The following is an 18640-nucleotide window of genomic DNA, read 5'->3' as shown; positions in this document are numbered from 1 at the left end:
CGCACGAAGTGTGCAACTTGTGCCTCTTCCCGGAGCATGACGAACAAGACTGAGACACGTGCAAATCGTTCCAATCAAAGAAGACGCTCCATGACCGTCGGGCTCGATGTCACGAAATGCAACATCAACCCTGCGGCTCCATTTAACAAGATGTCTCTGACGTGCAAGGAGCCGAGGAGGAAGACAAGCACATTTCCGCGTCAGAAGCCGACTCGGACATGGACGGAGAGATTCAGCAGGGGCAGCATATAGTGAGTACTGATCCTCCCCTGCCCCAAGCACCATATCTGCCCAAGAAAAAGGCCTGCCTTCGGGCCAAGGTCGGCACCGAGAACATCCTTACAACGCCCCACCTTCAGGCTCAGCACCGAAACAAACATCAAAGCCTTCCGGCTCGGGATCAAGTCTGCCGCATTCGGGTACCGAGCCAAAAAGGTTGGCATCGAAACCAAAACACATGTAGGCGTCAACTCCTTCAGTACCAAAACCATCTTCGGATCTGAATACTTTGGCACCGAAAGCCTCGGCTCCAAAAATATTGGCACCGAAAGATAAAACGGCTCCTACTCCATCGAAGGAGCCTCGTCTCGACGTCCCACCTTCTAACACAGACCCCAAACAGAAGGAACTGGCCATCAATCACAAAACTGGACATATTCAAGCAAAATTGCCTTCAAAATGCAAAGCAGAAACAGAGGACACTTAACCTCATTCCTCTCAAGAGGAAACATGTTGGTACTAACCCCTCTCCTCCTCTTACGCCTCCTTCCCCACCTAACCCAGATTTGTTAATAACACCCGCAAATTCACCACGACCATGACCAAAACCACCTGACAACGTAGACGGTACACCTCTGCGGTCGCTGGCTCACAGCACAGGGGTCAGATGTAAGCTAAAAGTATGCTGTCTACATATTGTGGAACATTACTGATTTGTGGATAAAGTTAGTCCCGGTGGCACGGAATGTGCACTCACAGACTTGCTGCCCTTCAGCAAGCGGATGCCTCAGCTGAAGGGGGCAGCCAGTCCCCTGCAGCGGGTGCTTTGGTGGTCTCTTTGTGGTCTGTGCAGCACCTACTCCCCTAGCAGCAGGAAGGTGATGACCGGGAGCAGGGTGCTCGCTATCCTGGGATAAAATAACAAGTACAGCTCCTACATCTCTTATCTCCCTGAACTGCACGATTAAACAGGTTGTAGACTGTTCTCATTTAAATTAAACTGTACATTACAACATAAGTTGCCATTTGAAGTGGCTCTCCCAAGTAGCCAAGGCAAGCACTACCCTCCCTGATTGGAGGGAATGGAGGGCTATAATTGTATGTGAGAGGGAGCCTGGACAGCCCCCCGGAGGGGGAGGGGGGGCTGCCTGCCTGCCCGAGAGGCGAGGTAGAGAAACGTTCATTTGAGTTCAGAGAGAAGAGAAAGAACTTGGAGGGTGCGAGAGAGAAAGGCGACTCGTAGGGAAGCCAGGGAGCAGCAGGACAGTTAAGGACAAATGTAGATAGAGTAGTTGAGACTAGTGTAGCAAATAGAACATGTGGTAAGAGTGTGAAAGAGCAGATAGTTAGGAGGCTGGTGAGATAAATAAAAGAGGAAGGCAGCAGCATAAGCACAGCAGAAAGCTAATAAAACAAGCATTTGCAATGCAATAGGTCTCGCATTCAGCGATTTCGAGCTATTGGCATTGTAAATGACAATGCCTTTCGTTTATGTTTTGGGTTTTAAAACATAAATACAAGGCATTGTTAGTTACAATACTAATAGCTTAAACTATACCAACAGAAAAGGCGTTTCAGATATATTCAGGTCAAAGAGCAAACACCCCGACTGGCGCAGATGAAAGCACCTTAGAATAATGAACAGCAACTTCACCTGAAAGCAGACATCGTTTGTCACAAAATGAAGGGACCCGTGCACCGTCAGTATTTCATCTCAATGGAAGAAACAGGAGTTGTTAATAAAACGCACAAACAGCAGCTGCTCTTCACACAGTTGTGATGGTGCTTTTATTGGCAGCAGTGGCAGGGGCAATAGGTGGTACATTCTGCAGTAGCCTCCTGACGAGGGCCATTGCAGTTATTGTTTTTAGAAATTAAGCACTGTCCGACTGTGATAGTCAACAAGCTGCGCCCTACTGTAAAACTGCACATTCCCGGTTCTACTTTACAACCTAGGCTCTGCAGTAAAGCTGTAAACCTCTACCCTTCCCATAGCCAACACAAATAATGCCCAGCCCCCATAGCACAGTGTCTGGACACACTCTGCAACTAAGGCACAAGAGTCAGTAAAATAGCAAATGAAAAAAAAAACATGGGGAATAGCAAGGCAGGAAAGACAAGGAATCTTGAAAAAGAAAAAGAAAAACTTAAATTGTGCAGACAGTGGTAACAAGACGGAACAGGAAAAATATGATAAGAAATTGTGGTGGACTGTATGGTGGGGCGGGATAATAGTTTACTTCAAATGTGGGTAATATGCATTGAAACATGGGGCAAAGTGTGCACTTTGTGACAGGATACTCACTACACAAGGGGCGCGTGCACTATAAATCCGTTGGATACGAGGTCCGCCATTCACTGATGTGCCGAGAAGTGAACTATGTGTCTGATGTGAGGGTGGCACTCACTGCAGTGCAGGGAACAGTCAAATGAGGGAGCACTTCAACAACCTCTTTTCATTCAGTCACAGAGATTCGTCCCCACAGACAGAAAACGTGACTGTCAGTAATAAAAAACGAGATGCGATCTGCGCGCGCATTCCAAAACGAAACGAAACCTAGCGTGGGGGCGGGACTTCCGTCTTGTGCGCGAAGCCCGCGCCCACGGAGTTCCTGGTCAAGAGCAGTGCGTGATGCGGGGCTCCCATGCCGGAGAGCCCCGCGGAGGCGACAGAACACACTGGCGGTAAGTGGGCCTTGGGGGGCGCTCGTGTGTGTGAGTGTGTGTGCGCGTGTGTGCGTGTATGTTCGCTCCTGTGTGTGTGTCTCTGTGTGCGACGGCAGGGGGAGGGGGGAGTGTTTCTGTCTGTGTGTCTGTCTCCGCTCGTGTGTGTGTGTGGGCGCATGCGTGCAGGGGGAGGTGTGCCTGGGTATGTTTGTGCTTCCCAGGAGACAGCCAGGCCGAGCGCGGCGCGTGCCAGTCAGCGCGTGCCACTTTCAAATCGCCTCCAAGGCGATGCGCGCGGCCAGGACTGTCTCCTGGGAAGCTCACATGCCGACAATAGGGGCTCGGCGGAGACGCGCTTCGCGCGGCTAGCCGAGACCTAAAAAGAGCCCCACCCCACCTCCCCCTCCCCCCTTTGCAGAAGTCATCTGCTCACAAATGGAATGCCGCAGTTTCAGAGGACGGCTGCACTACGGGCCTCCCGACCTCAAGAAGGAAGAATGAAGCCGCATCTGGCTATAATACATATTCTGTGTTTTACCGAACCTGATGTGACCGAAAGAAAACATGTTCTTAACCCCAATGCGCTGGGTTTCAAAGTTCACAGAGCATAAGGAAATACCTGGCCCCAAACTCTTTTCACTGCTACTCGCAGCGTGTTCACCTATAAAGGAAGCAGCCACGCCGTCATTATATCCGCATCGCTTAGTATGGGTAAAATCGACCGCGTGCGTTAGCTGCTCCTGAGGACGAGTAAGCAGCAATGCGGGGGAATTCGTAAAATAAGTAGCCGGGGACGACAGCACAAGGGGGAGTGGAAGGGGCTGAAATGCCACATACGCTCCACGTAGAACAGCACTGTAATGAAATGTAAGGGAGATAGGCATCCAAAATGGACACATTCATCAAATGTATTCCCTTTTGTTGGTTGGGAATGCAGCCAGTACAGGAAGGATTACTTAAACAATGGTTGCAGATATATAGCTCATTTGACCAAATTAAGGTCACATCGAGGATGAAAAGTGTGGACTTCTGCAAAGGACACTGGTAGATCTTTTATTCTTTCCACCTTAATCTGACTTAGTTACACGCACAGGTGACACAGAGGAGTCGTCGGAAGCTCGTCTGCACGACCTAATAGCCGGGGCACTGTAGTCCAGTCAGACAAAACCACACATCAGTGTTCTGGAATTAAGTGCCATCATTAGAGGCCTACAATCCATATTATGCCAAGCTTGTCTGCGTTGATGCGGACGGACAGCATGATTTATTATGTTATACATCAAAGATGCAGGCAAGCACATGGTCTCTGGTGATATCAGTGGTGGCTCAGCGTTTGTGAGATTGGGACATAACAGATTTCCTTAAAGGCAGAATACCTTTCCTTTAGAGACAATGCCCAAGCTGATTACCTCAGCTGCACAATTCACTATTGCCACTAATGCTTACACAAATGTAGCCTGTTGAGGATACTATTCAGTGTTTGTTAAAAACAAAGCTAGGGATGTTTGAGAAGTTGTAGGAAGCTGGCTCCTTATATATTGGACCAAAAGGAGGTACACTGTGTAAAGTGTCCAGGCAACACTAATTGGTTTACAGATGCAAAAATGATAACACTAAATGTTCTCTTATAGGGTAGTTTGGGCGAGCAGTTTACATTTAACAGTTGGTAGTGCTAAGCATTTGTTGTACTCAAAAAGGCAATAAATGAGAGACACACTCAAGAATAAATCCGAGATCAATTTATGAAAATAAGTTGTTTTTTTATGTAATTTTTTATGTTAAAAACTTCAGTATCAAGTAAGTACTTTTTTAAAATATCGATTTTTATAGGCAAGTCTTTACGCAGCAATGCTTCCGCATGGGAGAAAAGTCATATGTTGCATATAGTTATTTACGAGGATTTCTGGGGGTCTCCTTTGGGATTTAGTGTTGTAGGGGGCTGAGGTCTAAAGTACCACCAGCAGTTACTCGTTATCTGCCCTGGAGCATCTGGGTGCAGAGAGGCTGGCCGGTAGCTTTGCGCCCAGCGCTGGTGAAAAGAGGGGGGGGGGGCAACTAGAACAGGCTGCAGACGGGGTCTTGGGGGCAAGTCTGAGAGCTCTCAATGGGGGGCTCGAGTCATAAAGGTGCTCAGAACTCTGTTTTTAGAGGCGGGCATGGAATTTGAATTGCACCACAACAAAGTACAGCTGGTCTGCAAGGTAGGAGGAGATCCAGGAGAATGCAGCACAAACGTGCCTAACCCAGGCATGGTGCCAAGTATATGGTGTCATTAACTGTAAGAGGCACAGTCAGTTTTGAAAAGGAAGATGATGGAAGATAGGTGGATGTTGTGGTCAAATGTTATGAAAGTGAAGACAAGCTGACTTGATGAATTGCTACTTGCAGAATCTCATTTCAGGAGCATATTGGGATTATTTGTGGCTTGGCATTGGTCACGTGTCCAGGGTTTTGACAAGATCAGGAGGAGAGGGACTGATAAGTAGCTGAAGGGGTGGAGTGCTCACCAGGTAGCTATTTGTCTGTGGTGGCTCGAAATTAGCAATGCTAGAGGTCAATGAGGAGGATCCCGTTAAATATGTGGAATAGATAATAATGTAAGGTGGGAAACAGTTGTAGTGATTAAGATTGTAAATGGGGAACAAAGGTTGGTTGATTCTATGAGTTAATGTGGCTGGACCAGTTGAGGGGAAAGGTAGAAAAGAAGAGTGAGTGAAGGGAAAACTGGTAGAGATAATGGAGATGGAGCACTGGAATGGAGGTGAGGGGTGCCATAATTGTCCAGGGCACACATCAGGAGACATACTGTGAGTGCAGCATGGAGAACATGGTTTGTATGCAGCTCATGGATGGAGACAAGGACAGCCTCTTGGAGAGCTAGCCCGGTAGAAGTAGAAGAGTGTAGAACAAATGGTATGCACCGTCCAGGTATGGGTAGGCTCAGCTGTGATTTTTGTTGTGGAGATGATAGGAAAAGGTTTGGACAGAGTAGGTGGTGCTATGATGTTGAATCGACGAATAAGTGATTTTGACTGCCTCTTTAGCCACATAGTAAGCCGATCTGCATGCGCAGAAAATACTGAGTGGGGCATAAATAGAGCCATATCACAGACCCGTTAAGCTGTAGATTTAGGCTCCAGTACCTCCTTGCACCACAAGCCACAAAGAATGAGTTACTAAAGAGCAGTCAACCTGATTTTGGTGGCAGCATGCAAGCAAGAACAGCTCTTTATGGATTTATGAGAACTGTTCCCTGGGTCCTGGGGCAGTCGGTGGTGGCTGAGCACTACACTGGGTTAGTGCTGTTGTTTACCAGTGGTGTTCAGGGATATCAACACTGTTTCCCTCTAATTTGATTACAGAGCGCCTCATTCAGGCACTTGCATGCCTCCATTTAGCAAAACAGTGCACTTAAGGCTTGCTAAAGGAGACATCAGGGATTTAGCATGACATGTAAATAAAACATAATAAACTAATGGTTAGGGGCCCAACTTGTCTCTCTGTCTTCTAAGTGGAAAGAGTTCCAGAGGGAGGGACGGAGGTGTAGCACTCAAAGACCAAACATAAGAGACTTTTATACTAAAACAGCATGGTTGCGGATTTCGGGTTGGCTTGAGCAAAGAGATCTGATATTGAGCCGTTTATTGGACAACAGTTTTCTTGTTTTCTTTTAAAGCAGTACATCAAGAAGATTCAGTAGAATTCAGAACTCTGGTGTTGATATCAACATCACTACAGTCTGTGAGCAGACGAGTCCCTTTTTCTCACACACACACACACCTTTTCTTTCTGCTGTTTTAAGCACTGTTACAGATCAAAGTACACAGAGGATTAAATTGTGTATCAGAAACCTATATGCAGAACAATGTTACTGCTAAGTAACTTGTTCTTTTATTAAGGTGTTGACATTTTTCTTGTGTCCATTTCTCCACAGACCATGGACTCTGACCATTCCAAGTCTCCGGAGGGGCTGCTTGGGGTCTTGGGCCACATGCTGTCGGGTAAAAGCTTGGATCTCCTGCTAGCAGCTGCTGCAGCCACCGGGAAACTCAAGTCCTTCGCCCGCAAATTCATCAAGTAAATGATTGCACAGTGCATGTATAGGAACCCCAAGAACTGCATGAACCCGCCCCCTCATCTAGATCTTCTAAGTCCCTATAGACTGGCTCCAGTGTTTTGCTTTCCCTGACTTGGTGCTGTGACTCTTCCCAGAGTGTGTGCTTTCAGCTGATTCATCTCAGTGGGTGATCTGCCTTTGGTGCTTTGGTCTGAGGGATCTGTGCTGCAGGCACTTTCTAAAAAACCTGTGGCTTCTGGGTTCCTCTAGGAAATTCAGACAACTATTTGATGGTTGCTTTCTCTGTAGTTCTTTTAGTTACATCCTGTAACCGAGGTGTGAGGTCACTCGCAGCTGGCCCCCTGGCCATTGCTTAGATTCCAGTATTGGTGACAATTTAACTCCACCAGAGGTTCTAAAGGCGTAATTCTGACTGCTGATGGCAGCCAGCAGGGCCTGTTTATAGACCCTGACAGCGGATCACTCACAGCCAAGCGGGCCTGTGTCAGTCCTTGGCAGGGCCTGTGCTTGGACCCTAACGACATGTAAAGGAAATGTATGCTACAGCATTGCCCTTAAGAGCAGCTGCTTAGGTAAATATAGTCGGTTGTTGCAACATTTCTTATGTAGACAGGCATAGTAAACCCTGGGTTTGTAATGATAATCTTGGTACATAAAGGCTGGTAGCGCAGCCCTTTTAATGACGTGGTGTTGCGCCTCGATGGCATCTGTGCTAAGGCCTTTGCAGATTCCATGTGATGAGGAGCAGAGAATGTAAATGTAATTCAAGGTTCACTTTTCTATTCATTATGATGTGGCCCAGCTCTAGCCTGATTAACCATGAGAAGTATGTCTCAGAAATGTAAAGATTATCTGTAGCTCGTTGCGCACTGGATGAGCTGATACTTCACTACTCTTCCCAAAATGCATAGTTTCCGCAAGATAAAACAAAATTTGCTGGAGAATGAGTGTGTGGCTCCTGGACCTTTGTACATAACCTTTTGTTTTTTTTGTTTAAATCTCCACAGGTTGAATGAATTCACTAAGCAGATCAGTGCTGAAGGCTGTGAGTGACACTACTTTCTCATTAATTTCATTGGCTCCTGGTGCGACCGCTAATACAATTTAAGGCGCTCTGTATTGCTCCTAGGCCCTGCACAGAGAAGGACTACGTTTTCTTTGGAAAGTTTTTAGTTGGTACACTCGTAGTAGAACTCTTCGGTATGCCAATGTCATATTAGTTACCACTGTAAGAGTCAGAAAAGCTAGCTGGGGAGGAAGGAGTTTCATCAGCAGTACAGCCAGGCTGTGGAACTCTCTTCCGTTGCATTTTAGGACTGTACCCACCCTTCTTGCCTTTAGAAAGGAACTCCAGACCTGGCTGTTCAGCAATTAGCTATACCTCAGCATTGTATGTTCATGTTCCTGAAAGCCCCAAGACATGGGTATACGCGTGCTATACGAGTTTCCATAACATAACATTCTGGAAAAAAATGATTTGTTGTTGGTAAAAAGTGTAGCCTAGCTTTTCTGGAGCCCTGTATTCTGTTCAGCGACCTCAATTTTCTTAAGTGCGCCAAGAGTTCTGTCAGCTGTAAATAAGGTTTATGTTCTCGCTTTCCTTTCTTTCTGTACTTTTGCGAAGGAGTGCGTTCTGTGCATCCATCATGTCTCTGAACACTAACCTGGACTTCTCTCCTCCTCAGCCAAAGCTGCCTCGGTGCGCGCGCTGCTCTTCGACATCTCCTTCCTCATGCTGTGCCACGTGGCCCAGACCTATGGCTCTGAGGTAAGCAGTCTCGTTGCTCGGCAGTCAACCCTAAATTTAACATGAATACGTTTGTGTACAACTTATTACTGTTTTTTTTTATCGCTTGGCTTATGTGGTTGTTTGGACCTTCCTTTTCCCTCAAACACTATGAAGTTAGGTACCATTTTCAGGGCTCCTTTTAAGCTCAAACACCGAGGAGGCTGCAGAATTGGAAGTCAAACGGGATTAGTTTCCTTGATGTCATAGGCTAGTGGAAGGCTGTAACTGCTTTGCAGAACATTTATTCACATTTTGAATTTGTATTTCATTTATGGCACTCAGTAAAAAAAAAAAAGTACCCTCGTGCCTATCTAAAAACGAAAAAAGTCGTTCCAGATTTAAAAATATAAAGCTAAAAAAAAAATCACCTCATAGTAGTTTATACAACTAAGGACAGATTCAAAGTTCATTAATCGCAAGCTAAAAACTTGACAGCACAATATTCATTATGCAGTCCATCCAAACTAGAAATTGCAGCCCACAGTTCGGCACTTTCAGATACATCTGTTTCAGATGTTTAACCTGAATGCACAATATGGCAGGGCAGATTCAAAATATAGGAGGGAGTGTACGGGTATCAAGACCACACGGTTTACATGTATTTATTTATTTAACACATTTCCAAACCACTGCTGTCACCCAACGGGTACCCTGGCGCTATTGTATCTATTAGGGGAGGAAGAAAGCACTTGTTCTACAGTGTGATAATTTTCTACCATGCAGATCACCATCAAAGTTGAGGGAAGAGCCAGTTTTGCAGCGTGAATCTTTCTGGATTCACTATGCTGTGCATATTCCGCAATCTGGTGGTTGGGTCCGGAATCGTAGTCTTTTTTTCTCTTTTTTTTTTTTTGTCGTAGCCCAGGTGGGCGTCGACGTCCCACCATTTGGTGTCCCTTCGGTGACGTCGGCGTGCTTCCAAGCTACCACCCTTGGGCGCCATCTTCAGATTCTTTTTTCCGCCGTTGGGTCTGGATCGTCGCGTGAAGCTCCAGAAGTTTTGGAGGAGGAAAGAAGAAAATACAGCAAAAATTCACAGGTGAAGACCTAAGAACATCGACAGAAGAGGACCTTTAGTGAGGAGACGACGAAGAAAGGAGAGAACTTCGAAATCTTCGACCTCCTTGAAGGAATGCGCACACAGGGGCCCCCTGAGCGCAGGGATGTACAAGACGCTGTTTAAATTCTGCAAGAACTGCCACCACAAGTTCGCACAGAAGGACCAGCACCCAGTCTGCAACCTCTGCCTGCCAATCGACCACGAAAGCAGAGACTGCAACGCCTGCTCCGTCTTCAAGCCGAAGACACTCCGAATTCGAGAAGGACAGAGGACGGCTCACCACACGATGCAGGGCAAGGGCAAGCCCCGACGCTCTATGAACTTGGCCTCTCCAACGACGATGAGGACAACATCGCCGAAGGACCAGATGACTTCACGGTCGCTGAGACCGATAAGAGTACGCCTGATAAGGTAGGAGAGTCTACGACCCCGAAAACTTCCACAGGGCCTCGAAAACCTGAGGCAGACTCTCGAAAGTCAGAGTACAGAGCCTCGAAAGGAGCACCGGAGCCGAGCAAATCGACGACCGAAGCTGCATCCTCCGAAAAAGAGCCCAGCGGATCCTCCGAGAAGGACTCCTGATGAAGGGTGAAAGGAAGCTCTCTGGGGCGTGGTCACGAGTCACAAACCATAAACATCCCTGCCCTGTGGTTTTGAGCCGTGGGCACATGTCATTGACGCAATACTTCACTGAGGAATAAGGAACAAGCAACAAAGATTACAGTTGGGTGACATTTTATTGCACAAAACACAGGTATCTCAATAAAACGCATTTCTAGTGAATATTCTTTAAGACAATCTGGCTTCACTCTGCCAGGAGTATAAAATAGAACTTGCTTCTAAAGTGCCAGAGACTCAAGACATGGAGTACATTTTTTCTAATGAAAACATAGTGCCTAGAATCAAGCCTTTCTGATGAGAACTATAGGCCAGCTGGAGTGAGGTTCCATTAAAATTCACATTTAAATCAGCTAGAGTCTCAGAAAAGACACAGAATATATTCTATGAAAATGTAAAGAACTTGAAGCAAGCCTTCCTGAAGAGAATGATTCATGCAAGTCAAACATTTTGAAGAGACCCAGAATGTGAGTGGCCAGGATTATTGAAAAAGCACAATTGAAATTAGTTGGGGTAAGCAGAACACTCTATAAAGTCTAGTGCCCAGAAGCCCCTCAGCCTATGTAGACTATCCCAGCAGGACCTAATAGCCTAAGTGAACCTAAAATGCAAGGGATTGGGTGTGAATGGAAAGTACAGAGCAAGGACAGACATTTAAAAGACAAAGGTATTATCTGGCTTAGGGTGCCCACCACCTGAGAGAGAGGAATTGACACCCCAAGTCAGACAATCGACTAGCCGGAGAGCCTGCATGCAAGAAGTCGCATTAGCAGAACTCTGGCTTCAGATTTGACGGGCTGAATCTAATATACCTGAAAATGCAGAACTAACACTGTTCTGACGCCTTTTCTGACGCACTTTCTGCAGGGGGTTTAACCACATGTGTTCTAGGACACCGGAAGACACCCCTAAAGAACACTCTGTTCTCTAAAAGAGGACACAGTGTTCTTAAAAAGCGAACATCTTGTACATTTTTAAAAATATATGTGTTAGAGCGGAACTTACAACAGGTGCTGAGGTGCTGTGACATTCATTTCATGCAAGCTATCTTTCAGAACAACATTTCTGCACAATTCCAAGATGTGCCAACTTGTAATGGCTGAGTCTGTGTATGTGTGTGTGTGGGGGGTGTCTTGCAATGGGGCTTGTGAAAGGCTACTGTAACTTTCAGGTTTGCTCAATTGCCTCGCTGTGTTCAGCACATCAGAAATGCACGTTTAAAACTATTTAGGCTCAGTGGATTCTGTTAACATAAGCCGGTGGCTTTGGGCCTTTGGCTTGGGCCTACAACCCCGGGATTCAGGGGATCCGTGGGATTTCATTTGCTGATTTTATATGGTGAAAATTGGTCATTTTAGCCTATTTTCAGATTTCGTCAAGTAGGGCTCACATCAGACCTTCATCCTACCAAGGTCGATAAAAAGGCCCCTCTATCACTCCCGGAGGCAGAAGACCAGCGAAAAGCAAAGGTCATCGAAGCAAGCCCCCGAAAAAGGGCCTTCGACTTCGACGTCGAAAGAAAAAGAGCCGAAGAAAGCTTCGATGTCGACGCCGAAAAGGGCGACCGAAACGCTCGACGACGAACAGGCCGCAGAAATGCAGAGAAAAAAGAGAAGGCTCGAGGCCGAAATGGAGAACATCCTTCAGAGAAAGAAGGACTTCGACGAAAAAATGAAAAGTTACAAGATTCCCCCGAAGCCGGCACCGACCGTCGCTGAGGTACAGGAGATCGAAGAGTTCGACATCGAAGAGCCGCCGAAAACTCCGGAACCTTCGGAGCACGAAGAGGAGGAGGACCTCTACTACACAGAGGGGGATTACGGGGAACAGCAGTCAAGCTACGGTTCAGGTTCCTCGACGGCCCAAGACCAGGAATGGCAGGACATCGAGGCCGAAAACCCAGAGGAGGCGGTAGAAACATACCCCTCGAGGCCTTCGCCACCGGATGACATTGGGGCATACAATGAGGTGGTAAGAAAGGCGGCAACAGCTTATGGAATTAAGCTGGAAGAGGAGAAGCCAAAAGCAGACTTCCTGCTCGAGACACTGCTCCCCATACAGACAAGGAGCCAGTTCCTGCCCATGCTCAAGAGTATCACGGCCCAGGGAAAGGAGGCCTTCAAGGACCCGGCTACATGCAGATCTGTAACGCCGAGGACCGAGAAGAAGTACAAAGTCTCCTCCGAAGACCCAGCTTACATCAAGGGCTCCGTCACAGCGGATTCTATCATCGCTGCAACGGCCAGGAAAAGGGCAAACGTCCCAACAATGTCCGGACCCCCACCTGACAAAGAAAGCAGGAGGATGGACCTAACGGGCAGGAAGATTGAGAGGAACGCTGCAACGCACTGGCGGATGGCGAATTCCAACGCCCTCCTGAATAGGCATCAATACCAGCACTGGGAGGAGATGGGACAGTTGCTCAAGCACCTCCCGGAACAATACCGTGACAGAGGAGCACACCTGGTAGAGGAAGGGAAGAGCATCGCCAACTCATGCCTGAAGACAGCCTTGGACGGGGCAGAAACATCCAGCAGACTGATGGCTATAGGCATCACTGAAAGAAGGCAAGCATGGCTCAGGATCTCAGGATTCAAGGCTGAAGTCCAGAACAACATCCTGAACACACCCTTCAGCGGTGAAACATTGTTCGGAGCCCCAGTTGATGATAAGCTCACCCAACTGAAGAAGGACAACGAGACGGCAAGGTCCATGGGAGCCCTGCAGTTCAGAGGGATGAGAAGGGGCACTCTGTCGCGGAGGCCGAACGGCAGAGGTGGAAGCCAGCGAGGAGATTCTCACCAGAGTTTCCACCAGGGGCAACAGAGTGACAGCCAAGGCCACCAGGGGCAGCAGAGGCAAAACTGGAACTACCAAGGCAGGGGCCAGTCCTTTCGATCGAGAGGAAATGGACGGGCCAGAGAAGAAGAGGCGGTGAACAGCCCCCCTCTAAGTGACTTCACACGAGAGAAGGTGCTCTACCACCCACACCCTCCGGGGGAGGAGCACGGGAAAACAAAGAGGAGAGGGCTACACGGACAAGACACAAAGGAACATGCAACTCCGGTAGGAGGAAGATTGAGATTTTTTCTCCAGGAGTGGAGAAAAATAACAACAGACAAGTGGATACTCAATATTATGCAGTTCGGGTACTGCATAGAGTTGGAAAAAAGGCCACCAAACAGAAAACCAAAGAATAGACAGCACTCAGGAAGAGAGCTGCAACTACTGCAAGAGGAAGCCCAAGAACTCCTCCTCAAAGCGGCAATAGAACGGGTCCCCTTCAAAGAACGGAACATGGGAGTGTACTCAAACTACTTCCTAGTGCCAAAGGTGGACGAAAGCCTAAGACCCATCCTGGATCTACGGTTCCTGAACAAATACGTCAAAACTCAAAAATTCAAAATGACGTCCCAACAAGAGGTCATTCCTCAGATAAAAGCAGGGGACTTCTTGTCCACCATAGACCTCAAAGATGCATACCTGCACATCCCCATGAACAAGCAGCACAAGCACATGCTAAGGTTCACAGTAAACAAGGATCACTACCAATTCACGACCCTAGCTTTCGGCCTAAAGTCCGCACCAAGGGTGTTCACCAAATGCCTTGCGGCAGTGGCCGCACACCTAAGGAGAAAGGGGATACACATGTACCCCTACCTCGACGACTGGCTGGTGAAGGCAAACTGCTACAGGACATGCAAAGAGCATGCAGAACAGGTGACAGGAACGCTAGCAAACCTGGGTTTCTCCATACACTGGGGCAAAAGCTCGATGGAAGCAGAGCAAGTGAAGATCTTCCTGGGAGCCCAGATCGACACCATACAATGCAGAGTCTTACCGAGCGAAAAGAGAACGCTCAGCCTACTGAGGGAGAAACGTCACTACCAGAAGGGGCGATCTCTGACAGTGAGGACTGTGAGCAAGATCTTGGGGATGATGGCATCATGCATCCACTTGGTCCCCAATGTACGCCTACAAATGAGACCACTCCAAGAGTGGCTGCAACAACAATGGTCACAAGCTACAGGAAGTTGGGAGGATCTAGTGGTTGTAACGCACAGGGTGCAGGAAGAGATAAGGTGGTGGACCAAGGAGAGAATAACAGAAGGGAAACCTCTAACACCACCGGACCCAACAGTGACCATCACCACAGACGCATCCCAGAAGGGGTGGGGCGCACACATGAACAGGCTCAGAGTGAGGGGTCTGTGGAGCCCTACAGATGCAGTCAGGCACATCAACTACCTGGAACTGAAAACTGTGTTGCTAGCCCTCAAGGCCTTTCAGAAACACCTACACAACCGGAAGGTGCTAATACAAACAGACAACACCACAACGATGTTTTACATAAACAAACAGGGGGGAACTCAATCGTTCCCGCTGTCAAACTTGGCACAAGAGATCTGGAAATGGGCCATACCACTAAAAATAGACCTGCTAGCCATACACCTGCCAGGGAAGGACAATGTGGAAGCGGATTGGCTCAGCAGGCAGACTTCAGCATCCCACGAGTGGGAACTCAACAGTCAGGAAACAGAGAGTCTATTCAGGAAGTGGGGCACCCCAACAATAGACCTATTTGCAACACACCGGAATGCAAAATGCCAATACTTTGCATCCAGGCAACCAGAGGCACGGTCCCAGGGGAATGCCCTATGGATAAGCTGGTCAAAAACATTTGCCTACGCTTTTCCCCCGATACCACTGATCCCCAGGGTGCTCAACAAATGCATGAAGAGCAACATGACGCTCATCCTTGTGGCACCACAATGGGCCAGACAGACGTGGTATTCTCAGATAATGGAGATGGCGCAGGGGCCTCCCCACAAGTTCTCAAAAAGAAGAGACCTACTCTCCATGGAAAACGGAGGAATCCTACACCCAGAGCCAGAGAGCCTCAACCTCTCAGCCTGGCTCCTGAGGACTTAGAATTTGCACACCTGAAACTACCAGAGAGCACCCTGCGGGTGCTGCGAGAGGCAAGAAGGCCCAGCACACGCAAGTGCTATGGGGAAAAGTGGAAAAGATTCACTCAATGGTGTTGCAAGAAACAAGGAGACGGACCAAGGAGTCCACGGTGCTAAGGTACCTCACACACCTAATCAAGGCAAAGCTAAGCTCATCCTCACTGAGAGTGCACCTAGCAGCGATTGTGGCATACACAAGAGGAGAAACAGGGAGAAGCTTCTTCACATCTCAAGTCGTGAAAAGATTCCTGGAAGGGGCTAAAAGAATAGCGCCGCCAAAGAGAATGCCGCCACCGGCCTGGAACCTAAATGTGGTACTGACGGAGCTCATGAAAGCACCTTTTGAACCCATCGACAAAACATCACTGCAGATGTTGACAATGAAGACGGCTTTCCTGGTGGCAATCACCTCACTACGAAGGGTGAGCGAACTGCAGGCACTCACACTGCAGGAACCCTACATCCAGATACACAGTGACAGGGTCGTGATGAGAACTGACCCACATTTCATGCCAAAGGTGGTGTCAAGGTTCCACATGAATCAGAGTATTCAGATCCCTAGCTTCTTCCAAAACCCCACTACAAGCTCTGAGAGGTCGCTCCACACCCTAGACGCAAGAAGGGCTGTGATGCACTACATTGAAAGAACGAAGGACCACAGGAAGACGAAACAGTTCTTCGTGTCCTTCGCTAACAGTTACATGGGCAAACCAGTTACTAAAAACACCATAGCCCGATGGATCGCACAGACAATTCAGTTCTGCCACAAGCAAGCTGGCCAGGAGCTAACAGGAGGGGCACGAGCCCACTCCACCAGGAAGAAAGGAGCAACAATTGCCTTCCTGGCCAACACACCGATTCAGGATATATGCCTGGCGGCAACATGGGCTTCAGTGCACACTTTCACGAAGCACTACTGCGTGGATGTACAGATGAACAAGGAAGCACAAGTAGGACAAAAAGTGCTTCAACATATTTTTTAGCAACCAACGCTCATCTTCCACCCAACCGCCACAAAAGTAACGAAAACCGCTACAAAATCTATGCACAGCATAGTGAATCCAGAAAGATTCACGCTGCAAAACGAATAGTTTCTTACCTGTCGGTGTAGTTTTGCAGCTTGAAGATCTTTCTGGATTCACCAGCGAACCCACCCGCCTCCGCCAGAAAGATGAGGCTGGAAAGAGGGTGGAAAAACATGGAAAAGAAAGCAAGTTGGAACAATTACAAAATACGTGGAAACACTAACGTTGAAAAAACGATTAACATACATAGCCATGGATTCACTACAACGACAAACAAGGAAAAGAGACAGAAAAAAGAATCCGAAGATCGCGCCCAAGGGTGGTAGCTTCCGCCGGAAGCACGCCGACGTCACCGAAGGGACACCAAATGGTGGGACGTCGACGCCCACCTGGGCTACGACAAAAAAAAAAAAAAAGAGAGAAAAAAGACTACGATTCCGGACCCAACCACCAGATTGCGGAATATGCACAGCATAGTGAATCCAGAAAGATCTTCAAGCTGCAAAACTACACCGACAGGTAAGAAACTATTCCCCGAAAAGGAACGTTCGACGCCGAGGGAAAAGGACCCGAAGATCACTTCGGCGCTGACAAAGGACCCGAAAGCCAGCTCGGCACCAAAACCTTCGACGCCGAAGGTCAGCTCGGCGCCGACCTATCAGCCGAAAAGAGCAGCCGAACCATTCGACGCAGAACACGCTGCCGAAATGGAAAAAAAAGAAGACGGCTCGAGGACGAAATGGAGAACATCCTGCAGCGGAAGAAAGAATTTGATGCCAGAATGAAGGACTTCATGATCCCGACGAAACCCAAGCCACAGGTTGTCGAGATAACGGAGGAGGACGACTACGACGTCGAAGGACAGTCGGGGAGCCCCGAGGGGTTCGATGATCCAGAAAAAGAAGCCTCCTACTACGAAGATGAAGGGGACGACGACCGCAGGACGTTCCTCGGGTCTACATCCTCGGAGACTCAAGAGATAGAATGGCAAGACGTCGACACCGAGAGCCCGGAAGAGAGCGCCGACACGTATCCTTCGAGGCCCTCGCCACCTGATGACATTGGGGTTTACAACACAGTCATCAGAAATGCAGCAACAGCTTTCGGGGTAAAACTCGACGAAGAGAAGCAGAAGGCAGATTTCCTTCTAGAGACACTGCTCCCACACAAACCAGGAGCCAGTACCTACCCATGCTCGAAAGCCTCATGGTGCAGGGGAAAGATGCTTTCAAGGAGCCTGCAACCTGCAAAGCCGTCACACCCAGGACGGAAAAAAAGAATAAGCACTCCTCCAAGGACCCACCCTACATTCAGGGCTCGGTCTCAGCAGACTCCATCATCGCAGCCCCAGCTTTCTATTTTCTATGGAGTTGCTATTGGATTAACATTTTGTTTTTGCTCGCTCCCAAAATGGCCGAAACTTAAAATAACATAAGAGACCTCTGGTCATTGCCACCTACTGCCTGTTTTTCATCCCCTCTGTTTACAAGTTGGCACAAGGGAAAGAGGACTATTCTCCCACAACTTCCCTTCTATGGTCGAAACAGGACTCCCTTGCTTAGTCCACAGTCCCTCACTATTGGAAGTGACAGAGACATAGGACCACAGGATCCTTTACCCGGATAAGAACACTAACAAAGGACTATTTAGCTAGACATCCCCAAGAACACAAACAAAGGACTATACTTCTAGACATCCCTTTTTGTCGGCCATCTTAAGCTTCCTCTTCCTTGTAGATTTTCTTTTTCTTTTTTTCGCTTTTGATCAGAACGTCCTCTCACCTACCCCTCCGCATACTAGTTTTTCATTCTCCTCTTCAGTCTCCTTCTTGCCTCACCCCTCCCCTCCCTTCACTCATCCCTTTAGATGCCTCCAAGTATTCCTTTTAACATATTCTTTCAATAAGCCTCGTCCCCCTCCAGCCCTGCCTTCCTACCTTAACCTCCCTCCCACCTGTACATGCCTCGGCACATTTTGCACCAACACTAGGCTCATACCCACCTTACTTCCCACCCCCTCCCTCCAGTCTCCCATTCACCGGACACCTCTCCCCTCCTTTACAGGTCTCTCTTTCCACCACCTGTCCTCACTCCTCCTCTCCCCTTGCCACTCCTCTCTTACCCCTTTCAGCTTATTTACATACCTAGCACGCCTCAACACACCCTTCACCTCTCGCCTCACACACCCTACCGGCATCCACCAGTATACTCCCCA

General features: G+C 48.1%; 1 protein-coding gene across 2 annotated transcripts in view; it reads left to right on the top strand.

The window, feature by feature from the left end:
* The window catches only part of MED24 (mediator complex subunit 24), a 355035-nt gene that overhangs the window by 169185 nt on the left and 167210 nt on the right, over positions 1-18640 (top strand). For both annotated transcript variants that reach the window (XM_078645678.1, XM_078645677.1), the window contains exons 14-16: positions 6821-6963; positions 7972-8009; positions 8650-8732. In XM_078645678.1, coding sequence (XP_078501804.1) covers positions 6821-6963; positions 7972-8009; positions 8650-8732 — 264 coding nt within the window. The remainder of the gene's footprint in view (positions 1-6820; positions 6964-7971; positions 8010-8649; positions 8733-18640) is intronic.

Source organism: Lissotriton helveticus, chromosome 5_1 (genome assembly GCF_964261635.1).
Source record: "Lissotriton helveticus chromosome 5_1, aLisHel1.1, whole genome shotgun sequence".
In the NCBI taxonomy this organism is placed as follows: domain Eukaryota; kingdom Metazoa; phylum Chordata; class Amphibia; order Caudata; family Salamandridae; genus Lissotriton; species Lissotriton helveticus.
The sequence above is the reverse complement of the archived record's forward strand: the minus strand, read 5'-3'. Positions and strand labels throughout refer to the sequence as shown.